Source organism: Oryzias latipes, chromosome 19 (genome assembly GCF_053564925.1).
Source record: "Oryzias latipes strain Hd-rR chromosome 19, Olatipes_Hd-rR_3.1".
In the NCBI taxonomy this organism is placed as follows: Eukaryota; Metazoa; Chordata; class Actinopteri; order Beloniformes; family Adrianichthyidae; genus Oryzias; species Oryzias latipes.
In genome coordinates, this window is record NC_136255.1 from 16,147,638 (window position 1) to 16,175,414 (window position 27,777).

The 27,777-nt window shown below is 37.1% G+C and overlaps 3 protein-coding genes across 4 annotated transcripts in view; 2 read left to right on the plus strand and 1 right to left on the minus strand.

The window, feature by feature from the left end:
• Window positions 1–11,689, minus strand: adam9b (ADAM metallopeptidase domain 9b). Its single transcript, XM_004080560.5, has 22 exons — window positions 11,281–11,689; window positions 10,845–10,951; window positions 10,676–10,752; window positions 10,521–10,599; window positions 10,356–10,432; window positions 7,146–7,338; window positions 6,967–7,029; window positions 5,950–6,021; window positions 5,695–5,864; window positions 5,521–5,608; window positions 4,014–4,144; window positions 3,695–3,866; window positions 3,310–3,399; window positions 2,874–3,069; window positions 2,558–2,672; window positions 2,012–2,192; window positions 1,815–1,901; window positions 1,640–1,745; window positions 1,029–1,149; window positions 840–936; window positions 579–616; window positions 1–467 (listed from the first exon to the last, which is right to left on the minus strand). Exons 1-22 carry the CDS (start codon window positions 11,345–11,347, stop codon window positions 317–319), a joined length of 2,478 nt encoding a protein of 825 aa, XP_004080608.1. The 5' UTR covers window positions 11,348–11,689; the 3' UTR covers window positions 1–316.
• LOC144987990 (poly(ADP-ribose) glycohydrolase-like) lies at window positions 11,644–14,240 on the plus strand. Of its 2 annotated transcripts, none has more exons than XM_078937988.1 (5): window positions 11,644–12,147; window positions 12,236–12,318; window positions 12,405–13,105; window positions 13,348–13,470; window positions 13,768–14,240. In XM_078937988.1, exons 1-5 carry the CDS (start codon window positions 12,017–12,019, stop codon window positions 13,894–13,896), a joined length of 1,167 nt encoding a protein of 388 aa, XP_078794114.1. In that variant the 5' UTR covers window positions 11,644–12,016; the 3' UTR covers window positions 13,897–14,240. The 2 variants fall into 2 exon arrangements, with proteins under 2 accessions (XP_078794114.1, XP_078794115.1); XM_078937989.1 differs by having other exon boundaries at window positions 11,712–11,853.
• The window catches only part of LOC101173419 (poly(ADP-ribose) glycohydrolase), a 16,729-nt gene continuing 3,174 nt past the window's right edge, over window positions 14,223–27,777 (plus strand). Inside the window, exons 1-10 of the mRNA XM_020712068.3 lie at window positions 14,223–14,314; window positions 16,747–16,839; window positions 17,361–17,515; window positions 19,322–19,401; window positions 19,498–19,558; window positions 20,050–20,125; window positions 21,087–21,234; window positions 23,853–23,931; window positions 24,266–24,374; window positions 27,584–27,689. Of these exons, the coding sequence (XP_020567727.2) occupies window positions 16,798–16,839; window positions 17,361–17,515; window positions 19,322–19,401; window positions 19,498–19,558; window positions 20,050–20,125; window positions 21,087–21,234; window positions 23,853–23,931; window positions 24,266–24,374; window positions 27,584–27,689 (856 nt within the window). The 5' untranslated portion in view covers window positions 14,223–14,314; window positions 16,747–16,797. The remainder of the gene's footprint in view (window positions 14,315–16,746; window positions 16,840–17,360; window positions 17,516–19,321; window positions 19,402–19,497; window positions 19,559–20,049; window positions 20,126–21,086; window positions 21,235–23,852; window positions 23,932–24,265; window positions 24,375–27,583; window positions 27,690–27,777) is intronic.

A 27,777-nucleotide genomic window follows, 5' to 3' on the forward strand; every position in this document is an offset into this window, starting at 1 on the left:
ACGCTTTCATACATTTTTTATTAATTTTGACATAAATCTCTAAAACAAAATGAAACGTTAAAATATTTTTTAATAGTTAACATCCCTGTATAAAAAGATTTATTTGGAAAAACCCATTAAAAGTTTTTTTTTTAAATAAGTGTGTAACAGCCAAGTAAAAACACATTCTCTAACAAACATTTATCATTCATAGCCACCACCAAGAAAATAATAATAATAATTTAAAGGTGTTCAAAAGTTTGAGAATATTCAGTGTTTACAGTGGATTAAATTAGTCTCTCCTTAGATGATGCTGATGTGTTGTATAAAAAGACATTTAGGCGATCTGGTTGGATGGAATTGGTTTAGGGACTCCAGGTCCCTGAACAGGAGGTGATGGTCGTGGAGGACGACCTCCAGGAGGTGGTGGTCGTGGAGGAGGATTGTTCGTTTCATGACGCCAATAATCTAGTTCGCCATACCTAAACCTGACAATTACAGGATAAAAGAACATTTGTTAAAATCTTTTTCACGTGTTTGGTCTGGCAGGGAAAGAGAAATATACATTTAATAAGGTTTATAGCTCAAAAATGTGATACCCAGAAATCGGTGCTGCAGTTGAAGGGGAATTTGTAGGCTGTAGTGAGAAAAAAATAACATCATTGGTAAGAGGCCAAAACAATCTTGAACATTTAATAGTAAAAAAATAAAATAAAAATCTTCCTCTGTCTAAATTTTTTTAATTATACCATCTACAATGATAGGACTATTTTGGAGTTTGTGTTTAGTGCTACGCTATCCAATATCCTGAAAGCATTCACCATTTTATTTGTGATTATTACAAAAGAATGTGAAGTTACCCTTTCAGGTGGGGCTTGCGGAGTTGGTGCTGTAACACCTGCTTGAACGTTGTTTTTGGGTTGTACATTTGTATTTCTATTGCCAGTATTACGTGATCTGAAACAAACCAAAAACAACAACAAAATATATAAACTACTGAAAAGAAAAATCCATTTGGTAAGTTCAGTTAAAGAGAGTTTATGCTTTACCTTTTTAGGCAGACATCCAGTGAATCCCTTTTAAAGATGTAGAGAAGCACAAGAATAAGGAGAACAAGAAGGGGAACCACCAGGAAAAAGAAGATCAACAGGCCATTTCTGAGGGAGTAGTCTTAGAAAAAATGAAATAAAATTAAACAAATGTTAATAGAACAACATGTAAAACTCAAATATAGGTTTGGTTCTTTTTTTGTTGTTTAGTTTGCTGCATATTTGTTTAAGTATTAGACAAGTTATAAGTTTGCACTGTTGAAATTTGTAATGAATTCCACTGTGTGCCTTCATTCAAAACTCTGTGCTACATTTTCCAGAAGTAACACACCAAGCAAAAAAGGAGGGGTTGCACTTTAGTTGTCTTTTCTTGGTCTTAAAGGGAGCTGTACAAGAAATTATGCATGGAAAATAGAAACATCTTGCATTTTGACTAAAGCCAGTTAAAGGCATTGCATTAAGGTCTAAAAATTATGACTATCAGAAGAATTTAGCGTGCCTGCTTAAATTTGGTGCTCGTGGCTCCCTTATTCGGCATCACTAGATGGAAAAGCTTTAAAACAAATTTACAGTTCTTTAACCTAATTCTTGATGAGCAAAGTGAAACGTACCTATTTGAGCAGGACCACTGTCGATGCTCCCACCCCATCCCGATTTATCACAGAAGGGTGGCCCCCAACCATTGTCACAATGACAGTGTCCCCGGTCATTGCATACCTGAAGAGAACATAACATATGAAGGTCTGTCTTTATCGATATGTAAACAATAAGGTAATCCTCACTAACCCCATGACCATTGCAAGTAGTCTTGGCGTCACAGTCTAAATCTGGCAACAGAACAGAAGCATTCACACACTTAAAGTCCACACAGGTCTGCAGGAAAAGAGTAGAATGTGTTAATAAAGGCAAACAAGAAGTTTCACACTTACACTTTCTTTGGCAAAAAACATAAAAATATATTTTTTTTCACATGTCAGACTTACCTTTCCTGTATCACAAGGGCTGCCAGGGTTAACATAGGCAGGATCGAGCACATCTGTGCCGAAGTTAAAGTCTGCATTAACACAAGTGGCTCCTTGAATTTGTTGGATGCTGACTTGTGCACCAGTAGGGGGCGTGTTTACATCCACATTGGTACACTGCACCTTCCCACACATAGAATTTCTGCAACATGGGAATTGCAAGTTAAATTCAGTTTTAAGTTACATCGCATTGCTTTTGTCTAAACACCACCAACTAACATTTAATATGTAAACTGCCTAAACAAAGACATTTTATCTATAGATTTATTGTTTTAGTAATATCATCTACAGTAGTTCAAGTTCAGTTTTTACAATCAAGTAAAAATAAATTAATAATAATAATAAACACTGATGGTACAACCAAGTTCCATTGTTTTATTTTATTTTATTATTAACTGATTCATATTTTAAAATGACCATTTGTATATAAATTTAACTTTGCATAAGATACTTATTAACTGAGACCAAAAGGGAAAGAAAAAAACAAACAAAAAACAGACCACTTACGCCACGCTACATTTTAAGTATCCTGATCCACCTGGTTCTGGTCCACAATTTCCAAATTTATCTCCTTTAGTATTTGCAGTTTTAAAACAAATATCTTCTGCCTTTCTTGCATTATCTTTGAAGAACAGAAAGAAAGTTTTTTTGAGCCTTTAGCAGACTGTTGCTGGTCACAGCTCGACTCATGGGGCATGTTTTCTAGGTTCTTGGAAATTTACCTTATAGACGTGTCGTACATTTCAGTGATTAAAGTAAAAACTTTAAGGTTTATAATTGAAGGCAACAGCTTTCATCATCCAGTGCATAAATGTTAACTTACCTGGTGCAAACAGATGCCTGCACTGGTAATCATACGTCTGGCAGCGACCTTCATAGCAGTATGCAGCATTGTTTTGACACAACAAGCCGTCCATCATATAGAAGTCAGTAGGGCAAAAGGCCTTTTTGCCATCACAATATTCAGGAAGATCACAGGAGTCCACAGACTTTCTGCATGGCCATCCAGCAACTTTGATCTGATACACAAATACCAGTTTACACCAGTGCTCTAAAGTTTACCGAAATAATTACATTCAACATAATTACATTCATAATTACATTCAGAATTGACAAAGCCTCTTGGATAAGAGGCGAAACGTCTTCTAACTTTAAAAACCAAGTCCAGATGACATCCCCTAAACCTACTACAATGGAACCAACCTGGATGAATGAGAGTCTTCATAGACATACATTCAAAAAAGCTAAATTTGACATACTTGACAGTTTTCACAGCAGCGCCCATCAGCACAAGCGGATCCACGTGTGAATGTGCAAGTGGCAGCATTACAGCACTTATTCTTGCATTCCTAAAAAGAATAAAAAATAAATAAATAAATACTTTTATTCAAGGAAGTATTCCTATAAATTATATATATATACAGTTTTATTTACATTTTTAAATTAGTTTACATTTTAGTGTTCTAGGTTGTAACTGTCTTAAACAAAAATGGCTTAGGTATCTGATATGACTTAAATAATGCATCGTGTTCTATACATCAGAGCTGTGAAAGCACTCATCAATAATGTCAAAGTGAATTATTTATAGAAACATAATAACATGAAGTAGTCCGTTCCAGTTCTCCATTTGGAAACAAGCAGTACCGTTGGTTTGCCACAGTCGCAGTCCTCTCCCTCATCCAGACGACCGTTGCCACATTCGGCTGTGCCGATCACGTCTGAGGGAGACGGTTGATTCCTAAGACACCCTCCTCCTCCACGGAGAATCAAATTCTCAAAGTACGTCTCACTACACTGGCTAAATTTGGTGGAACCACTGCAGAGAAATAGAATTTAGACCATTGGGGAAATCTCTCATTTCATTAAAAAAAAAAAAGTCAGATTTTCAACTAGAACATATATAGTGAAAGTTTCTTGATGTATAACTATTATGTAAAGCAAAGTATTTGTAGAAAGGGTTTACCCTGCACTTGGTGCCATAATACAGTTTCCCCCACCGCAGTCACAGTTATCACCATCATGATTCATACCCAGGTTATGACCCATCTCATGAGCCACCACAGTGGAGAAAGATGCCAAGCTTTGGCTTTTGAACTGTAAAACAAAAGGGAAAGACAATAGTTAAAACATTTTTATTTCAGTTCTTTGATTTTAAAACTAAGCACCTTGACCACAAGTCTGAGTTGGGCCTTTGAAACAAGTGAAAGAAAAAGGCAAAGGTAAGGCATATTATTTGAAAAGATTTGCACAAATTTTATTTTAGTTTCGCCAGGTTATTTTTCCAAATACAATTATATTCTGAGCAATGCAGCTGGGACAGATGTCTATAGTTTACAAATCTCAAAATTAAGCGTATAGTGAGTTTTATGTGTGAAGCAGAAATGATTTTAGCTGTCAAAGCAAGGAATTCATGGACAAGTCCTTTGTGTCCCAGTAGCTATATGTGGAAATAGTTTCTCAAAGAGCTGAAATTGGGTTATGGAGCAAAAACCACAATCAAAAGACAGGAGTAAACCTTCTGGAATCAAGTTGTTGTTGTCAGCTATTTAAAAATCAAGATCTCACATAATTTGGAATGCATTGAAAATGTCACAAAACTACTTTTTATATATATTGATTTAAAAATTTCTGGTTAATTTGCAATGCATGGTGATAAAAAAGGTCTATAATGAAAGAGTTTGCAAATACAATCTTCCAAACAAGAGACTGAAAACAACGAACAACTTCAGTGTCCTCTAACATTTGTCAAATTTGTATTTAGAACTGTGTATACAAGTATAAATAACCTTGATGAGAAAAAATGAGGATCTCATATGGAGAGACTTACTGCAAGTTGTTCTTCCTAAAAGTGGGTCTAGAAGTTATCCAAGAGAGCAGTTTTACAAGTTTTTATGCAAAGTGTTTCTTTTACTATGACAGAGCATGTTAACATGTTGTGTAAAGCTCTTTGTCATGTTTTCTCTAATCAGTAGTAAAGTTGGCTAACTTCATGCAATCTTATCTCTTTTTTTATCTAGCTGATGGTACAAAATAAACTAATTATACATTTTCAAACAGCTATTTACATGTTTAAATAATTTTAGATTGAAAATATCTATATTTAAATTATTAATTGAAGTATTTTTGTTATATGTTATGACCTGTTTTGTTAACCAACACTGCAGTCACTGGGTCTTTTTTTTAACAGAAATTAGAAAAACAGATCCTTTTTTGAACCAAATAAGAAAGAAAACTAGAGTTTTATGATAATGCTCAACAGGTCGTCACTCTAGTTTAACTTGTCTGACTGCTTGGTTACAGAAAACCTGTGTCAAAGAGCTGCTCCATTGAGTCATTCATTAAAAATGCAGACAGGATCAGTTTCTATGTGAAAGTTTAAACAGTTATGGCAACTTACAGAGAGACTGAGAGACAAATAAACATCGTATCCTATCTGAACATGGGGTTAGAGGGGAAAACATGGTACTTACCAAATTAATGCCTCCAGATGATGCTACGGAGCAGACTGTACCCACATAGGCCATACCAAGAATGTTTCCATAATCTTGGGGTGGACCACTGAAAACAAGCGGGACAAATTTAACCGTAAATTAGATTGCACCTTCTTCAGTTGTTATAATAATAAAAAAAACAGGCATCCTTACATAATGAGTTGTCCTATGTCATGTCGGATTTTGGGTATAAGAGTCGATTTCCTCCATTTAACAAAGCGCTCCAACACATCTCCAGCGCTGCCTTCCACACTAAAAGGATTTGTATCCTTAAAAATTTCCAGACCAACTAAAATAATGCGAATATTCAGCTCCTTGTAGTACTAGAAATGGAAGGAGAAATGCACATTGAAAAAAAAACAACCTTTTGTCTGGCATTTATGCCAGGTGTGTACATGCAGCGTTTACCCCATCCAGTAGATTGGCCAACTCCACCATCTCATCTCGGACTGCCGTCGCATTTTTGTCCTTAAACCGATACTGCCAACAAAAATTTGCATAATAAAATTATAATTTTGTTATGATCAAAATTTGGGTTTAGCACTAAAGGCAGTGTATCCCACTAGACCAGAAGTCAGCAACGTCTCCTCAACAACCGTGCCGTCACCAACTATAATGCAAACTTTAATTCAAATACATACAAAATCATTTCAAATGTATCTGAAATTGTATTTAATTCACAAACAGCAGGTCAAATAGCTTTTCTAAATTTATGTTGGCAATAACAAAAAAAAGTGCTTTCATAACAATGTTGCGCAAGGAAAACAGGCCAAAGTAGAAATAATATTGCATCTACTGTACGTTTGCTTGAAGCGAAAAGTACTGCATGTGTTGCATGTTATACCTACAGCAATAAGATTGGCTATGTCAGACCAAACTACCATCAATATTTCTAAGAACTTCACAACCATTAACATGGAAAAAAAAAATCATATGTGTTTGGCTTTATACATCTTATGTTACATTATGAGACAAGGCCTGATTACCTGATGTAAGTTTATTGTATGATGGTGCCTTTATTGCAAGAAAAAAGAAATGTTTTTACTTTATGGTTAACATGCCAATTATAGTAATAGAAATCTTTGGTAGATGGACAGCTACATTATTGGTTTTTTTTTCATCCCCAGTAAATAGAGTGGTGATCATCTGTAGTATTAATTTTAAAACTTGTTAGCATCGTATTGACATCTGGCGGAACAAAAAGGAAAAGTCTGGGTATAATCTGACCTTCCTTGCTTAAAATTCAGCAAACTGAACTTATTAAATTGTCATTTATAAAAAGCACTTTACACTTGAAAACATACATAAAAATACAGAAAAAAAGAGAAAAAACACATAATGATGTCTTTTCAGAGCATAAAACAGTTTTAAGTAAACCAGTTGGTGGTAAAATTTTAGAAAACCATTAAACACATGTTTACTCACCCTGAGGTTGTCAACCACCAACACCAACTCCACATAGCTTGTTTCTGGTAAATTGCGCTTCCTCTAGTGGAGCGACAGACAAAAGCATTAGAGTAGGAACTAGAAATGGCATTTACTGTGTCTCTGAGGATGGTTCCAGTGGACAAAATAAGTTTAGAGAAGAAAAAGAGCATCCTAACCCTTAGCAGAGACACTAGCATCTGGTCGGGCTCAAAGGGTTTATAGCTTGGCGATGATCCAGCCTCATTAACGACCCCACAGGTGGCAGTTTTGTATTGGGTGTCATTAAGGTGGTACAGGATATGCTCATTTGTTGAGGATTTTGGTACAGGCTCAATTCCGAATGTGTCATTTTCCAGGACGATCACACCCCTGTCAGAAAATAGATCGCAACAAAGACTTCTTGATGTACAACATTATTTCAGCTTTTTTCAATTTCTCTATTTCCAACACAAATGAAAACAAACACAAGAGTTTAAAATACACAGATAAAACAAGACTCAAGATTGCTTGAAAAGGAGTGTTTGAAGGGAAATCTTGTATCATCTCACCCCCCCTTTTTTTTCTTTACACCTGATGATGTGCCTATTTCTATTTACTCTTTTTTTTTCAAGACACATTACCTTCTGCATAGCACCTTTGCAGAAGTGACATTTTTTCTTTTAATTGATCATTTCTGGCCTTGTAAGGTTCCATTAGTGACATGTAAGTTTTTTCGAATACATGTAAACTTTAGCTTTTTCTTAAACCTTCATCCAATCCGTTCCATAAATCCACACCACAAATTGATAAGCACATTTTCTTTTTGTAGTATGAATGCACTGCTTTTTGAAGTTCAGCGGATTTCTTAACTCGTAACACCCAACTCTGTCCTTGAACATTTGTTGTAAGTTTATGGAAGTAAGTTATTTCTGGTTTTAAACATGATGAGTGCTGTTTTAAGTTTCACTAGTTCCCATAATTTCAATAAACCCGACTTTAAAGATAGTGCATTTCTATGTGTCCCATAATCCACAACATGAACGGTTCAAATATCTTTTTTTTGTACGATGTACAAACACTGTAGATTTTTTATAAGAATTTCCCCAAACTTCTACACTGTACTATAAATACGGTAGTATTATCAATAAATATATTAGTAAACCTGCTTGGCGAGTGCATTTTTCCCCAAATCATCGATGCCTTTAGCAAGTCTAGCTCCAACTTGCTCTAATTGTGGGTTCCAGCTTATTTTGTCATCCGTAATTACTCCTAAGAATTCAATTCCAGTCACTCTTTCCAACACATGATTATCAATGGCAACTTTTATTTCCAAATCTGCAAAAATGTGGCATTTTCCAAAAATCATTATTGTTTTGTTAATATTGAGTGTAGGGCTGCACGATATGAGGAAAACTCGCGATATGCGATATTGGTAATTAATATTGCGATAACGATATAAATTGCGGTACATAAACAAATAGCAAAAAAAAACAAAAACATCATTTCCATTTGACTGCAACAGTTTAAAAATTATACTCCAAATGACCCTTGTCGACGTAGGAGGCAAACATCAAACATAAAAGGGCTTATCTGATTGATCAAAAACGTAAACGGGTCCTTCTGATTGGTTAAATGCATAAAGGGATTTATTTCATTTGTTCAACATTTCAAGCTGCCATGAGTTTGTTTTAGCACATTTAAGGTAATCATTTATTGCAATTTTTGCCGTCTTTTGCGGTATGCATATTGCACAGCTTGATTTCGCGATAACGATAAATTTGCGGTATATTGTGCAGGCCTAATTGAATGAGAGTTTATTTTTGTTTAACAATTGTATTAGTTTCCCTAACTCGGTTTTTACAATTTTTACTTCCCCGAGGTTCTCCCCTGTAAATACTATGCTTGTGTCGTCGGCATATAAAAAGTATTTGCGTGTATTTGACACCACCTGTATGTCATTTAGATGTAGGATGAACAGTGTTGGACCTAATATATATATATTTTTTTTAAACTCTGTTTTTATTGAACGTTTTCAGTTGACAGCATTTACATACACGGGTCAGCAACCACAACAAACAACAGAACAGACACAACAAACTGCAATTGGGCTGTTTTTCTTATTGTTATTACATTTTTTTTTTTTTACTTACACGAAATCCTCTGAACTTTTTATTAGTTTTCCATATAGTTGTACCATTTTTGCCATTTTTTTTTTTTGAAAATGTCTAACTTTAATTTGAGTAGAAATGTCAATTTTTCCACTGAGTAAATGGTCCATATGATCTTCAACCAGTCATCTTTTCCAGGGGGCTCCACTTTGTGCCATTTTTTTGTTATCGTTTTCTTGCTTGCCAAGAGTAATATCGTGTTGGACCTAATATTGACCCTTGTGGTACTCCACAGCTTAAATTCAGCAGGGATAATTTACAAATTTCCAGTTGTACAAACTGTTGCCTGTTTTTAATGCAACTGTTTAACCCACTTAATGCCAGTCCTCGTATTCCATATATTTCCAGTTTGTTTACAAAAATGTTACGATCCATAGTGTCAAAATTTCTGTTACACAACTACTTCAAAATGTTAAAGCTACAAAGAATAGCAGTTCAAATGGAGATCAAATATTTAACATTTGTCAGTGAAAAAAAAAGTTTAATTAGATTGCATGTCCATGCATTTTTGGTGATTTATTTGTGATCTTTATACTTGTCTTACTGTTTTATTGTTAACAAGGTGTTTTAAAGCTCTGCTACTGTTGTTTGGTTACCTGTGGACATGTCTCAAGAGCCACTGACTTTCAATTATACTACAGTGCAGCTGTCAAGGCAAACTTGCAAGCATTTGTTTTCACTTTCTGTCTTTTGTCACCATTCACTAAACATTATTCTTGAGCAATACAGTCTACACATGACTGTCTTTCCAAAGCACACCCCCACCTATTTGATGTCCATCCCAAAGTCATCTACAACATCCATAGTCTTCATTGAGATTTCTGTCTGACCTTTTTGGCCAGTCTTTTCATCTTAATGGTAAACAAAATCTAACTCAAGCTTATTCTCGATGGAATCCCCACCTTCGCCTCTGTTACAGCAACACGCCTTACAAATTACCAGCTGATCCAGTATTCATTCTGCACCACCCACTCCTTATTTAGCCTTCAGCTTTACCAAAACCATTTGATAACTTAAGAGTTTTTAGATTTTTTTGTTTGGCTTTAATCAACTTCCACTTCATGTCTGATTTTATTTTACTGCTACATTCTTTAGTTGTTGGCTTTAATCAACTTCCACTTTATGTCTGATTTTATTTTACTGCTACATTCTTTAGTTGTCCATTTTAATTTTGCCCTAGTTTTAGTTGCTTAGTGGATCTCAGAGACATCTGCATGACTTCTGATCTAAAGTTCAAACCTGAGGCCATAGCATGTGCTGAGGGCAAGCATTGAATTGTTGTACCCTTCCACTTTCCCATGATAATAGCAATGTACCTATAAAAAAAGAGAATAAAAGAGGAAAAAAAATGAAATAATCTTAAATGACACGTTTTTTTGTCATGATGGGGAGTAAGAAACTCACATGGCGTCTTGGATGTGAGGAGTTGTCGCTCCCAGAGGCACCATGAAGAGAACGAAGGACATTTGAGTGCAAAAAGCCCCTGACAAATGGAGAAGAACATCTATCACTTTTAGAATCATTAACCAACAGCTCCAACTGTATCTCTGTTAGTGTACCTGTTCCTTTTCAGGTGAAGGACGTGCCTCCTGTGGTTTATACTGACTGCATAAGAAACGCTTTCATCGCTGTGCTTCTGAATTTTTGAAACAAATAAAGTACAAAAGGTAACGAAAGGCCTACAAATGGTTAAACCCCTAAAAAATGCATTGTCCACTGAATACCAACCTCGTTTGAATCTTGTGACCCACTAATGCTTCTGGCCCACCTGTGAATCACTTGAGGTTTTACAATAGAATACTTGGATAATCTTGAGGTAAATTCGTGTACATCGTCTATAAAACGTAGAAAAGACAAAGATCAATACGATAAAAACAATACTTTGATTTTTTTTAATTATTATATGTTGTGTCTGACTGTAAACATACAAAATAGGCCTAATTTAAGCATTTTCTTACTGAACACAGATTGAAACCCAATAAACCCAAACGTTAAAAGTGTACAGATGGTCTAATTTTAGAAGGAAAATGGACGGAAAACGCTTTCTCACCAGCGAAACCCACAAATGAGTAAAACGCTTTAGTTGAAAAAACAGAAGAACATGAAGAGTTTTTTCTTTGGTTTAGCGAGAGAGAGAGAAAAAAAATTGTCTGCTCGAACTCACCTTTGTTTTCAACTCCCCGAACAAAGCACTGCAAAATGAAGATTATTAAAACGCGTTTTATGATCATGACTCTCGTTTTTATTTTTATGGTCACTAGTCTCCGGAATGGTAGAGAGGATGAAGGAACGATTCGTGGCGGCTTCTCTTGGTCAGGTGTGGTGATGGGCGTGGCTAATGCAGGTGAGCACCTTAGCGAAAATCCGCAGGATCACAAATTCACAAAATTAAGATGCTTTAACTACTTGCCAATATCCGGGTAGTTCTTTTTTATTTTTTTAATATTAAAAGAAAAAACCTCCAATTTCACATTTTCTCACCTTGTATATAATATATATATGTCTATATAAAAAAAAGATCAAATTCAGGCTACTTAAAATATTTTCTAGATATCGCGATGTTTACACTGAGTGACGTCACGTTAAAGCGGAAGTGTTTCGACAGTGAGCGGCAGAAGTTTACCCACAACTTTGCAAGGGGAGTTTATTGACAAGAGATTAGTCTGATATTTTATAGTCGCTGTTTTAAACAAAACCACATAGAAACGCCAAATTTTGTCCAGTAGCCGCTCATCACGTAGAGTTTTTGAGGCTTGTATTTGTGTTTATTGGTACTGTTTTACTACGTGCAGCACTTACCAAGGTTGGGGTTGCTGCCAATATTGTCACAGTTATTGTTTTAAATCTTGCTATGATTCTACCTGAGACGTCAGTGTGTATTTTACAAGGTATTTTGTGCCATGTTTGGCTTTATACCATACCAACGTATTGCTAGAGTAGCTAGCTTGTTAAGAAAACGAGTGCTGCTACGAAAACAAAATTGGGTTAAACCAAACAAAACTTTGTTCCTATTGTCGACTCAAGCTGTTCTGTAAGTAAAACTGTTTTTTCTCAGACAGATGTAACAATATTTTTCTACCGAATATTTGTATGTGAAATTATGCTTTATTTGTGTTTAGAATGGCTACACTGACGGACTTTGAACCCTCAACAAAGAGACAAAGGGTTGAAGCAGAAACTCCGTCTTCATCTTCCCAGAAAGGCATTGTAACTTCATAATTTCAGTGTGATAACTTCTCTAAAAATGCCAATTCCAATTCTTGCTTTTGTTTTTATTCTACCCTCCAGGCTCAGCTTCATGCAGTCATGGAACAAGTAATGAGACCCCAGACGAAGGAAAAAGCGAGAACAAAACAGAGAGAAAGCTAGATATGCAACCAAAAACCAGAGCAAATGATTTGCGAGGTGTGAAAGGAAAGAAAATTGGAGCCAATTTTCAACAGAAGCCCTTAAACACTCTTGAAGGTTGGTTGGTTAAGCCTTCAAAATGTGTTGCCACAGCTGAAGCAAGTCAAACTCAAGAGGATGTTGAAATGCTTGGTGAGAGTAGTGTTGAAACTCCTTTAGCGCCGTCTCCAGAAGGCAAGATCACTGGAATGTCTTCCTCTGATCTGGACGAGGAAACCCAAGTTTTAACTCCACCAGACATCGAGCAGGACTCTTCCGTCTCACAGTTTTCTGCAGATTCTGGAGGGCAGACACTCTCTCATAATGATGATGGATTGGAAAAGCAAGAAAAGGAAAGATGCTCAGGGGACTCTGTTAAGCATAAAGTGAAAATAACAGATTTTTTCTCAGGACATTCAACACAGAATCTACAATTGAAGAGGATTAAGCCAGATAAATCTCCAGAAGAAAAAGACACAGACCCTTCTGCTGATGCGAGATGGTTGGGGACTCCTATCAGTGCTCTAAAGAGAATGCCAGAATGCGGTGGGGAGCCTCCTCCACTAAAAGATATCCCCGGAAAGCACACTGTGATGATAATGGTTTGAGCTGTTTTTTATTTAAACACATAAATACATAGTCATTTGCGATTGTATTTTATTTTTAGTAATTTATTCCCCTAAAATTAATAAATTAAACAGTGAATCTTCCTTATTTTTGTACCAAAATGTGGACTTGAATCTCTTAGATTCTCATTTGTGTAATTTAACTGAACCACAACAGAAAGCATCGTTTGTTTTTAACTGTCTATAATTGACTAATACATATTGGTTCCCATTGACAGGCAGGCCTCCTTCACAAAGGAACTGCTCCCATTCCTTCTCCTGCCAAGTTTCAGGATACTTGGGATGATGTCCATGTTAAGATGCCCTGCTCCAAGGAGAACCTGTTTCCTGTAATAGATGAGGTAAAACGGTAGATGTTTATAGACTTTTTAGTTTATTTATTTTTATACGCAAAGTCATGCTTATGGGTTTTTTCCACCACTGCAAGGAAAATGTTTTTTTCTCTATTGGTAAACATTGCACTGTTTACTTATTGACATGTATATTTTATTGATGTTTTATAATAGAACATCTGTTTAATTTACAATATTCTAGTACTAAATGTGTCTTTGAACTTATTAGTTCTCTTCTGGAAGTACTATATGTATTAAAGGTAACTAACTTTCCACATATCTCAAAAACAATTTATATTTCTTCAGGACACGCAAGAACAGCAGAATAAAAGCCGATGGGAACTCATCAAGGAAACTTTAAACAAGAAATTCACAAGTGCATATGAACTAAAGGCAAGTAGTTTGATATCCCATCGTTTGTTTTGGAACAAATAATTTGTTCAATTAACTTTTCCCCTTCAGTGTAATTATTTTAACATGAACCGCAAACAGTATTTTTTCATGAAAACAGTGTCGACGTAATTGCTAAATAAAATCTAGTCTGAATGTAAAAAAAAAAAGTCAATTAAAACTCAATGTTTTATACCACATTTGGCCATAAGATGGCAGCATTGGACCAGAAACTGAAAGTAAAAGCGGCCTCACAGTTCTGATGTTGCAGGGAATTGAGAAGGCTGCTGTTGCAAATTATACATTTCATAATTTGCAGTGTGTAATTTAAAATAAAATTTTGCCTACCATTTACGAATGTTTATAGCGTTTATATTTTTCTCTACAGAAAGCATTATTGAAATACAACGCATCTAGTGCTAAAAAATGGGACTTCACAGCATTAAGTTTATACTGTTGTAAGGTAAGCCATAACCCTTCTCTTATTGCTTACACTTCACTGTCATTTATCTGTTGTATTGAAGTGATATTCATTGTTGATGAAAGATGCGCTCTATTCACAGGTGTCAGGTATGTTAATGTGTCAAATTAATGAATTGTTAATTCAAACAAACTGAACCAAAGTTTGCACAAAAACGTTTGAAAGTGAATAATTTCATGTAAACATTTTTTCTTGGCAAAATGTCTAATGCTGTTCAAATATGTTTGCTTTCAAACATTTTAAAGTCTTCTTCACACTGACAGCGCTTTGTTGGTTGCCTCACCAAAGCCTGAAAAAAAAAAAAAAAAGTTGATTTATTATATGTCCTAAAAGATCATAGTTGGCTCCAACAATCTGACACTTCATGCTACAATGAGACGGTCTCCTATTTTTTTCATCAGCACGTGTTGCATGTGAGCAAATGCTGGTAACGTTGATCACTCATGAAGTACGCTCAAACCGATCTCCCAAAGTGTTCAGTGGAGTTGAGGTTCCAATATTTGACATCCTTTTTTTCTACCTCAAAAGAGGTTTACACATTCATTCCCCATAGTATTTTTCTTTCAATTCTTGAAAGTACAGCCATGCACTCATTTGTTTGCCTTTTTTGTAGTTTTAACTTCATAAATGTTCATTTATGTAATGTCTTTAAAGTCTTCACTCTTAAAACACATCAACATAATAAAAATATGGAAATTGGTTGTGATGTACGACAGTTTTAGGGCCAGTTTACAAACAATTTTTCTTCTTAATTACGACTTTTAAGTAATAAATTTATTTTCTTTTCTTTCTCGTAAATTTAAGACTTTAAATCTCATAATTTTACTTTTTAACTCTGTCGTAGTGTTGACAAAACAATAGATACAATTTTTATTTGTATTTTTATATACCTTCTAGGTTACGTAAACCTTCTCTTTTATTTTGAAAATCAAATATTTTGTATTTTCAAAAATAAAGGTAATGTTGCAGTCTATTGTGTAAAGTAAAGATTAAAAAAAGATCACATTTATGGTTAAAGGTTTTACATGTGGAAAGAAAAATTGAACCTCCATTGTTGAGTAACAGTTACGGTGAAAATAAACCAATGGGTGTGAACCACTTCCCCTATTTGTCACATTACTTTTCCTCAGCCTTCATGCTAGATTCAAGCATGTAGAATTTGAGTGTCAGAGGAAAGTAAATATGAATGGCATGAAGTGACGGGCCTGGCACCTTCATAGAATATTCATCTCAGCTCCTATTTCCTATGAATATCAGAATAGTTGTTGATGGACAGCAGCCCAACCAGGATATAGTTGCGAGCACAAAAGTGGTTTATTTCTACACAGTCATGTGTTCATGGGTTGATCCAACAGACTACCTTTTTTTTGTCAGAATTATTAGAGCGAGAGATGCCCTGGTAAATATTATGTATTCAGATACCCAGCTGCTGCCACCTGGGTGGCAGTCCCACTTGCAGCGGTCTGTGGTACTGGTTCCTCACTGTCCACACCCCCACATCTTGCTTGATTGCTTTGTCAGTCTGGTGTGATGTACAGGCCCATATTAAGTCACACAGACAGTTAGCTCAGCTGATTTGATGCACTGTCTTCTGATTTAGGGAGCTTGCTTTATATTACCTCAGCTATATCTACTGTCCCAAGCTGTCAGCTGGCTACATTTATTACCCCCATAGGAACAGTTTATGATGTCAGCCTGGTCATTACTTATGACAGCATTTAGTCAGGCTTCCTAATATAAATTTCCTTCCCTAAATCACCTACCCAATCCTTTTGTCTTATAGGTATATGCTACGCCTCTTTTATTTCAAACAATGGTTCATTTGCATCTTGTCCAGAAAAGGCTGTGCCACCTCGATGACACTCCTCTGTGATTGATCATTCTGACATTTTGTTCCTAGTATGGGTGTAAACACAAGTAGTATATCACGTCTTTAAGAGAAGAAGCATGGTTGATGGGTTTGTTCCTGTAATATTTGGTAATGTTGTCATAAATAGAAACCATGCCAGGGATGCAGTCAGCACCATCATCCTACAGGAAAATGATTCTCAGATCACATTTGAGTACAAGTTTACTTTTGGGAATTTGTTTGCTTGATTTGGAAAATAAATGTATATAATTGTATAACCTGTGCGGTCCAATTGAACATGTGTTCTATTTGAAGTCATATCATTGACCTTTATTCCAAAATCCCATTAGAAGAGCGGTCAGAACAGGTTTAGATTTGCTTAGCTGTCCTGGTCATTTATATTGCTTATATTTCACTCTAAAAAAGTTGTTTTTTGTAATTTTTTTTTTTTACAAGTGAATCTTATCTGTCTGTCTGAAACTAATCAACGCTGACAGCTAATAATGTCACAGCTGTATTTCATGGCAGAGCAACAAACATAAACCGATCTCTTGCTCTCTCCAAGGTCCTGGAGCCTGATGCTGCTGAACATCTGTTTAACTCCCTGCTGCCAGACATGGTGCAATTAGCAATGAGAGCATCTGAACTGTGCACCAAGGTAACATCAATAACTAACTAGGTTCATGGAGAAGTTCAGCGCAGTAGGTTGATGGCAAAGGTCACAACGTGACAAATGTCATCATGAAACGGCAGCAGAAATGTTGTGATCAAAGCCTATTGAAAGTGGATGTCCTTTGTTGACCGCGCTCTCAGTATGTTCATTTAGAAGACCAGGGATTTTTTTTCTTTTGCAGCAAGTTAGATATTTACTTTAAAAATGTAAATTTGATTAAAACTGTTTAGTTTTTTTTACCACTTGTCATATGGCCACGATTGATTATACTGTTAACAGCAGAAACCCACACAAAGGGTATATGTTTAAGCATGTCTGTCCTTTTATTTTCTATTCTAGTTGTCCGTGGCCTCATGCACAAGTAGAAATACATCTTGATTAAAACCCCACAAGATGGTTCCAGATGAATGATGACATTTTTGCATCATACCTGTATTTAATGTGGAGAAAACCATCAAAACAAATGAGTTTGACCTTCTTTAGCTGTGTCTCCGTTCCTCCTCCAGCCAATACCTCTCCTGAAAAGAGGCATGAATCACTCCATCACCATGTCTCAGGAGCAGGCGGCGTGTCTGCTCGCCAATGCCTTCTTCTGCACCTTTCCTCGACGGAACTCCAGAAAGGCAGAGTACTCCAACTTCCCAGATATAAACTTCTTCAGGTAACATGTTCACAAAGCATCTTCCTTTATTGTGCTTTCATTTGCATATTGAGCTCATACAGTTAACTGAAATGGACACCTCATCTTTGCAAGGGGGCGGTAAAGCGCTGCGTCTCCTACAGATGTCTATGGGATCAGTATAAAGCCTTTCAGTATTTTGTGTCTCGTTCTGTATTTGTGCTACTGCCAGATATTTAAGGCGTTCTAAAGACCCCAGTGGTATTTACATGTCAGCTCTTTAACAATAAACTGCTTGTTAACTCATAATTTTTAGGAAAATAAACATTTTACTGGTGTAAAAATCAGTTTAGAAAGGTTAGGGCTAACCCTGCAACAAATACCTCATTCTATTTATAATTTTATTACTGTGTTTTCCTTGGTGATCTAGGACACACAGCACACTCGTTGTTAGATATCATTCTTTTTAAATAATTTCTTCATTATTTTTCTTAAAAGAAAAATTTAATGTTTTAAGGTAAGAATAAATAAAATGTGTAACAATATCGAAAAAAATATAAGCAGCACCATTTGTAGCTTTCAAGAGGGCTCTAAAATATTTTTACATTTTAGAAAGCATGAATAAAGTACTTTTTATGTTCAGATGAAAACAGTTTTAAGGAAAACATTGAAGATGCTGTACAAGTGCCCCATTCACCATCCATTTTTAATTTGAAATCTGTCTTCAGATCTTTGGTTTGTTAGGTTCTCCTTATCTTTTGACACCAAGCAGTAAGTAATTATCTAAATGGAAGAGAAAACTAGATTCATTCTGTGGTGCAGCTTTTGACCACTCATATTTAGGAAAATTGAAATTACAACAGAATTTTATAAACATAAACGTCCTAGAATTGTAAAAATAAAGTCAACAGAAAAACACAAAATAGATCAAACATATTTCTGATGATACAGATGTCAACATGTTTGTAAGAAGTCCTTAATTTTTGGTACATCAACAGTTTTATTGTTAAAAATCAGTGTGTTCTATTGATCCAAAAATATCCTCGTTTCTAAAAGGCTGCTCTCATCACAGGCTAGCTGATGTCAACAACCTTTTCCTGGGGACTTTGAGATGCTTGTACTTCCTTTTTTTCTTTTCTCCCTGAGGGTTAAAAAGAAGAAATGAAGGCTGGAGTGAGCTTGAATAAATACGTTTCAGATTCCTTAAGGGGCTTTTAGTGCGCAAAGCTTTTGTCAATATTTCCTTTCCATGAAATTTGTCCTTTTTTTGTTGTTGTTGTGCCGTGAGACCATGGGGCTTCTGGTAGAGTTGGATGAAAATGGGGGCGTCTTCCACTACACCTCACTGCCAGCAGCTTTGGACTGCATTTGAATATGTGTGTAGCCTTTTGCTTCCTGAGGACAACGCTGTTTAAAAGAGACACAGTGGCTCTTAATATATCACTAGAGATGGATCCCACTTTTCCGCCCTTTCCTTCATTCTTTTGTGTAAGTGCTGTGAAATGGCATCAGTGTTACTCTGTGGTGGCAAGCCTCGGGCGACTTTGTTGTCGTAGCTGCAAAGAAAGTCTCTACATAATCGGCCAGTGCTTGAAAAGGAAGCTGACAGAGAGATGGATTAATTCACGTCAAAAGTTAAAGCATGACTGAACTCACATGGCTAAAATGGAGGTCATGTGTCTCTGGAGCGATGCTTTTATGAGAAGCACTTTTTGCTGGTCTGGTTTTAGGTTGTCTAGAAGATTTCGGACTGGAATGCCTTAATAAACCTACTTGATTCTAAAAGTGAGTTTGGCAAACAAAGAATAATTGAATGTCTTTTTTTAATTTCTTTCTTTCTCTCATCAGACTGTTTGAGGGATCCTCTCCAAAGAAGATAGAAAAGCTGAAAACACTGATGTGTTATTTTAAAAGTGTTACTGAACAAAGTAGGTGCATATTTGTTTTATTTTTTGGACAAAAATTATATCTAGCTCTAGTGAAGTTTTTGTTTGACATGTTTGTGACTTTTGTGTGTTCCTCAGAGCCTATTGGACTTGTCACATTCTCACGAAAGGTTTTGGACAAATCTCCCGTCTGGAGAAGGTTTGTTTTTAGAAAAGAAAATTAAAAAAAAAAGTGTTCTTCTAAAATTCACTTGCTTTAGTCTCACTATGATCATGTTTTGATCTATTCAAAAAAACAAGTTCCCAGTGGTTTTTTAATAACAAAGATGTCGCTTTTAGCCCAAATCAAAAACCAATGTCGTTTTGTAGGACGTAGTTTCTGCAGAGCAACAGTAGCTCATTAGCAATTCACCTCTGAGTTGTGGGCGGGACCGAGCAGTCCCCCCCTCCCCGTCGCTGAGAGCTCAGAGCAGAGAGCTTGTGGCCTGCCCAGCGTATATTCTACGTCACAAATGAGCTCTTTTTTAACTGATTCACAAAAATTTAAACAAAGAAATACTCAGAAACGCAAATTGAATCCTAATTTTCTTTATACTTGTCTTCCATCGTCAGAAAAATGCTACAAGAACATGTTAAAAACACCATTTTCATCAAAGTGAGTCTTTAATAACCGGAGCAACTGTGTTTCAGTTCACAGACTCAGCTTACTAAACTGCACATCACATGTGATGGAACCATTGAAGATGATGGGTCTGGGATGCTTCAGGTAAGACATCAGGTTTTACTGGTAGTGAGGAATCTTAATGTGATGGTGTGACTTGGAGAAGCGTGATCTTGCAGAGACGTAGACTCAGAGTATGTGTACGTGAAGCACATGCTCAATGCCGCCTGTTGTCGTCAGCCACTTTGCCACACCATCCTTGAGTTTTTCTCCCAGAAAGCTTACTACAGCTGGAAACGCCTCTGAGGGAGTCACTGACACATCAGAGGGAGGGTGAGCTGGGAGCGGGGTCGAGGCCCCTGGGCCCTTTCCACTCTCTGTGTTGGCCTTGACTTCCCGTACACTGTCAGGATGTCCCACTCCGCCTTTCACCTTTTGTTTGCCTCAAGTCGCCACAAACTGACAGTTGATGTGCTCACACGGCCAGCTTCGGAGCGCACAGCAGCTTCGATTGATGGACGCCGTGCCGGGTTGAGGGGCGGGGTGAGCTTTTGACAGCCTGTCAAAGCAGACTCTGCAGGCTGGCTCGCTGTCCCAGAGTTGAGTGACCAGTTTGTGGAGATCAGCTATCAGGCTGCTGCTTACGCTTTTGTTATGTCTTTCAGGGCTTTATGTATAGGTTAGCTGCAGGCGAGTCTCCCAAATACGGTTTAAAAAACAAAACAAAATAAACTACGTATCTGAGACAAAACATCTTTGTTTTAATTTTTACACCAACAAAGGCTATGAGAAAAAATACTTATTAGGAGTTCTGAAAGATCTGTACCTCGAGCTGCAGTACTGCTCCATGTGTTTTACATTTTAACATGCTGGACAGATTGTCAGAGTAATGGCAGCACCTATGACTACATTCCCCTTCAGCTTGTCATTGATTCTGTCCCTCATGAGATAAAAAGGGCACAGAAGTGTTGTCTTCTGTCCCCCTGTTCTCGAAAGGCTTTTGAAAGTTTGCTTTTTATATGTCAGCACACATTTCTTTTGCAAATATTTTCTCTTTATTTTTCAGGTGGATTTTGCCAACAAATTTGTGGGAGGAGGGGTCACAAGTACCGGTCTGGTTCAGGAGGAGATCCGGTTCCTCATAAATCCCGAGCTGATCGTTTCTCGCCTTTTCACCGAAGCGCTGGATGACAATGAATGTCTGATAATTACAGGTCAGTGGTGAAGAATACTCGTCGATCAACAATGCCTGGAGTTTGTGAACTGACGACAAGAACACAAACAAACTTGTGCCTCTCCAGTCAAACACAGCAAAGGCTTCAGCTTTAATTTACCACCCTCTGCCTCAGCAGGACACTGAAAGGCCTGTATGGCAGTTTGTGTTTTTGCCCTCTGTTCCTGTCAAACGCCTCCTCTGATTGGCTGCAAAGGGTAGAGACTGAAGATGGAGACGAAGTTTTCCTGATTGCCCTGCTGGGTTTCTGTTGAGTAATGCCCACCCCAGACTATGCTCCGCCATTCAATGTTTACACATAAAAACGGTAGTGAGGAAGGCTATTGGAAACCTCGTGACAGGAGCTAGACTCAGGGGTCCTTGCAGGAGGCTGATGGCACCTGTCTGTTTTCTTTTTTTCTTTGTCCTTTTTAAACTCCTGCAACAGACTTCATGTTTGGATAAAAAATGATAAAAATAGAACTCTTTTTCTTTTATTTCTCTAAAGGAAGACTGTTCAGATAAAGACAAAAACATCGCCTGCCATTTGGCAATCAGTGGCAGACAGTAATATCACCAAAACTGTAAACAAAAACAGGAAGTAAGATATCACAGCTTCTCTTTTGGGAGAGTCACCTTCAGACTTTGTTCTGGCCGTCTCCTCCATGCCCTCACTTAAACCACTTAACTTGATTATATGGGCCCAAAATTAATTATAGCTGGAAGAACCGCCCAAGACCTTCTCCACTAATGGACTCTTCCATTCCATCATCTTTATTGAAACGGGTCGTGTAAAAGTCCAAGCTTTGGCTGCACCGTTGCCATTCCGTAAATCATATTCCCTGTGAGAGATCTTGTCACAGAGTAAGGAATCTAATGGATCTTACTTTTGCTCTGAAATTTGCAAGAGTGCTCTGGCTAATTAAATTTGTCCTCAATTGTTGGATATCTTGCTGGCATGGGGACAATCACAGGTATAAATAGCACCAAAGAGAGGTCCTGAATGGCAAAAACTGTTCATCAAATGCAAGAAACTCAATTCAAGCAAGAAAAAGAACAAAAAAAGCCCCAAATTTTATACAGTTGTGGATAACTAGAATATACAAATTTGATGTTTATTATCTTAAAATATTGTTTTATTTGACCACTTTAGATTAACTTGGTACTCCTCTGACCTTTCAGTGTCTCATCTGCTAAAAATGCAAGGCTTTTTGGTTTGATGGATTTACACATGAATAAAGCAACCTTTACAACATTGATGAAGGGAAACAAACGCCTTTTTCTCTAGCCACACAGAATTCTGTGCTTCTCTCTACAAATGACTGCAGATGACAATTGTGTTGCATAAATACCAAAAGCATAATTAATCTACTATTGGAAAAATGTGCCTTTCAAATGTAAACATGGCTCATCAGTGAATTGTAATATTTTTGGAAAACTGAAATGTCACAGGTTTGTGCAGATTAAAAAATCCAGCTTCATAATATATATTAATTAGATTGTTCTTAGGAATGATTTAGCCTGTTATATAAAAGAAATTGAATTATATGTATTCATATATATCAGGGGTGTTTCTCACTTATGTAATTATTGCTGATTTTTTTCACACTATCACTCACAACATAAATATTTGGTTCTTTATTCTTATTGTATTTTGCTTTTTGGCAAAAAATCTAATATAAATAGTGGCCGACAGTGCCTTGATAATTATTACAGGTAATATTTTCTATCTTCTTGGTATATTTTCCAATACTATAAACAAGCAAACCTAACTATTGGGATTTTTCAATAAATAAACCTGTAAAATAAATTGAATAACTTGAAATAAATGCATTGTCTAAATGCCTGACATTTTGTGAATATAATTAACTGTCATTTATTTGCAGTCCATGCCTTGTATTACACTGCTGCTATTAATCATACTGATTTTGCAGAACGTGGCCTTGCCTTACCACAGTTCTACTTTATTTCATTTTATAGTTTTTTAGCCATCAACATGCAAAAACAATAAACTTTTGAAAGGAATTTTGCTGATTAGTTACAGAAAGAAAGATTGTCTAATTTTATGAAATGTAGATTCAAGGTAAAAATTCTGTCTATTTTTATTGTAAATGCTCTTTTGAAGCTCTTTAGATAATCATGTTGGTCAGTCACCGCCTCGCGTGAGCTGCCTCTGCAAAACCTCCTAAAAAGCAGGTGCTGACAAATGGCGGTGCCGTTTTCTCCCTTTTCAGGCTGTTGTGCGTTTCCCTGTAGGCTGGTGGTCAGTCAGTGCTGCATCATTTCTGGAAGCCAATAAGTTGAATTTCCTCTTGTCAAAAGCACTGCTGCCTGATTTTCATCTAATCGCATCAGACAAATTACTACCGGCACAGCCGGTGACAGGAATTTATTGTTCTGAATGTTACAGTACGTTTTTATGTTTTAAAGTATAAATGAAAATTGGTTTTAGATTAGTTTTTGAGCCACTAACTGGTGTTGCTAAGCCATAATGTTCTCTGCATTAGTACTTCGAACATGTTTATTAGTATTTTGTTTAAATTGTGTTCTAAAAAACTATGTTTTATGCAATTTTTTTCTTTCATTGGTACAGCTTGAATGAATTTTACTGTCTTTTAGGAACTCAACAGTTCAGTAAATATACAGGCTATTCCCAGACCTACCAGTGGGGCGGCAGCCACCAAGATGCAACTCCAAGGTCATGTTTTATTTTTATTTTTGGATCTATGGTTTCAACAGTTGGATGTCTTGTTTTTGCAGTCACCGATTTTAGCGATGGTTCGATACATTTTCTTCTGATGCAACATTGATATTGAGATATTTTTCTAAAGTCTAAAGACTTCAGGATGAATCACCTGAACATCAGTCAACAACAACAGTCACTGATGTCTAAATAAAGACAAATCATAATGAACGATCCTCCTAACCATTTATAAAGTGTCATCAAAAGAAGAAGAATTTAGGAGAAGCCAATATTTTTTTGCTTTTAATTTTGTCATGATATTGAATATTCTTCATTTATTTCTTTTCAGGGATGGCTGGCAGAGAAGATGCACAGAGATTGTGGCCATTGATGCCATGCAGTTCAAGAACTTTCTTGAACAGTTTCATCCTGACAAAATTACCCGAGAACTTAACAAGGTCAGGGTTGTTGTTTTTTTCCTGCCTTCTTCCTGCTTTTTCTTTATTTTCTGACTGTTGGAGTTTTTGGTTTGTGTCTCTTTAAGTACTTCACCATACATTTTCTTCTTCTTCTTAAATTTGTTATTTTTGCTATTTTTTTGTGAGGCTCTTCGGGTAGTTTCTCAGATTTAAGGATTTAATTTTCCTTATCCATGTATTCTTTATGAGTTTACAGAAACAATTCTACTATATTCCCTTTTATTTCTTGATCGTGTTGCGCAGATTCAAACATTGAAGTGTCAAACCAACTACTGTCTGATTTAAAAAGCTTCTAACTTGAATGTTCATCCAAGGAATATTAATTTACTTTAAAAAGGGTAAATATATGATTTGTGAAGAAACGTCATGAACACAGTATGCCATGATTGAATACATAACAAACATAATGCTAATGCACTCTAATTTGGCCAGAATGAATGAATATGAATAGTATATTTATGTAGGGAGTAACTAATCAGATCATAGTTGGTACCTTTTTATTTAGCTAACAGGGGTTTTACTGTTTGCATAATCTGTTTGGTAGTGCTGTTCTTATTTGTAATAGAAAATCAAGATGTTGTCAGGTCTGCTGTCAGGAAAGCTTAAGAGGTGTTTGGCAGTTCTGACAAGGCCGTGAAAAATGCGACAGCGTGAAGATCAATCCCAGTTTGAACAATGTTCAGTTAAATGTCAAATCTGTCATTTACAAGGAAAATATATTATTGGACGGGGGGGGGGGGGGGGGGGGAGAATGTTTATTTTCGATGTAAAAATCAATGTCCAGATTCTTACAAATGGTACAGGTTTTTTTTTTGCCATTTAGAATATTATCTCAGTAATTGAGTGGCTGCAACACTTCATGTTGTGGTTTTTGCTTGAAAGTTGTCCCAAAAAAACTTTTTTGTGGAATGCAGCGAGTAAAGCTTCACACACTTAACTAACAGCAGGGCTCCAGACTAACTTTTTTCACTAGGAGCACAGTGGCCCCTAACTGAAAATTTTAGGGGCACAACCAGTAAATTTAGGGGCGCATACCGTAAATCAACATGCTGACCAAATCTACTAATTTCCACTGTATTACTAATAAATACTTTAATAATAGATGCAGAAATTAGAATGTGCTGTTTCTGATTCAGTGTCACATTTTATTCTTCACTTTTGAAAATGCAACAACAGGTAAACTGACAGCAGCATCGCTGTCATGACAGTACGAATAGTAAAGAAAACTGATGGGAATTTATCTTTGTGACACCAAATAGGTGCAGCCAAGATGCACAATAAGCGTGTTTGAGATCACCCAGGTGGACTCAACGCTGCGCAGATCACCTGGTGTGAGACATATATTTTTGTTTTTGCTCCAACATCAACTGTCAATCATCACAAAAATATTGCGAGAAAGGGATGAGAGCAAGGGGCAAACCTACCCGGACACAGCTGGAAACTGAACTGACTGAAAGCTGCCCTACAGACTACAAAACAATGCATTATGGGACATGTGTCCTGATGGTTTTTGTAGTTGAGTGATTAATTAAAATAATTTAAAATACCAATTCATAAAAAAAGGCTACATGCATTACAAAACATTAAAATAATCGTAAAATAAATATATAATAACACAGATCACACTAAGGGGGAGAGGAATATTAAAACTAAATTGAATGTTTAGGACAACTCCAACTTCCTGTTGTCCTTTAGTCTTGCTGCAGATTCGCCTTTATCCCACAGCGCCACCCCACCCCCCCCCCCCCCCCCCACCCCCCCCCGGCCTGGTCTCCCCAACGATCCAGGCGAGGTGCCGGTTCATCTCAAACACGTCTATCGTTGCATTTTCCCCACGTAGCCCCGTTTTCAAGCCCCGTTAGCTGTCACGCACGTACGTGGGGGACATTTATTCTCCTCAGCTGACCCGACTCCCGCTGCCGTAACAGCCGTGCATAAACCGTTTGATGCGCCGCCGTAACCGTAACCAAAACTTAACCTTCCTCCGGGTCTGTGGGACCCAGAGAAAAGTTCAGCACGGACTGCATGTATTTAGAAAATTACGAGCGAATAGATACGTTCTAGAAAGGAAAGTAAGGAACTACTTAATGTGGTCCGGGGAGGGAGGGGGCTGTCAGGTGTCCTCCTTTCAAGCCCTGTCATTGTCCCGCCCCCAAGAGTCATTTACCCCACTGTGATTGGTTGGTCATCTCCGTGCACGACAATGAAAAAGTGTCATTCATTAAAACTGGCGGGCTGCAGTAACATTAAATTTTCATTTAAGGCTGGGGCCGCAAAATATCATCTTTGGGGCCGCAAATAGCCTGCGGGCCGCGAGTTTGAGACCCCTGCTGTACACTCTGGCACTGGTACACTAGCCGCAGGCCGGAAGAACGAATCAATAGTTCGCTTGCTCATAGCTCAGACGCACATATCACGTTGTGACTATATTTGTCTCCGTTTCCTTCCCACGGATGTTAACGCGCGCGCGAATATCTCTAGGCCCCGCCCCCTCCACATATTTTAGCCACTTACAGTGACTTATTCTTCTCACACGCAGTGTCCGCCTCACACACAGGAATCACGCGAGAGTGTGTGCTCGCGTTTCATGAGTATGTGCGCGAGTTTGTGTGTCTGCCTGCGCTCGCGTCTCAGATTATTTCATTGATCATTGACGTGCCCCTTCCACATTTAATGTATAAAAAAATACGGAGGGTGGGGGAGGCAAATCTACTGGTCGCACATGTGCGACTGGATGTAAAATTTAGTCGCACACTCTCAAATTTTGGTCGCAAAATGCGAGCAATTGGTCGCAGTCTGGAGCCCTGAACAGAAAAAAATGTTTCCAGGCCACAAAAAACTCCATTTCCCAGATCCCCACACCTTTAGATTTGGTATCTTGTTGTAGCAGTACTGTGAAACTAGAGTAATGTTTTTAACAAAAAAAATTAGCAGATTAAAACCTCAGAATAATGTCAGTCATTCCTTTATTTAAGCAAAAGTTTTACGTGTTAAACATATGCAAATCTCATACAATATTTTAGCCAATTTCTCTTCAGTGCAAAAAAAAGACACAAATGTCTAAAGCTATGAGGCAGATTTTAAGTAATCTGGAAGGAGTTAGTTGCAGCAAAATGAAATTGTGATTTCTCATTTTTGCTAAAATGCTTTTGCCGATGTTGTATCTCTTCTTTGTGACCCGCATTCAGGCTTACTGTGGTTTTTCCCGTCCTGACACCGACAGTAAAAACCTGGCTGCAGTGGCAACAGGCAACTGGGGCTGTGGAGTTTTTGGAGGGGACACGCGTCTGAAAGGTACATCAGGCAGTGTGTTTTCAGAACAAAATAGGTGTCAGATGAACCTTTTTTAGACACCATTTGCCTACATATAATAGAATGTATT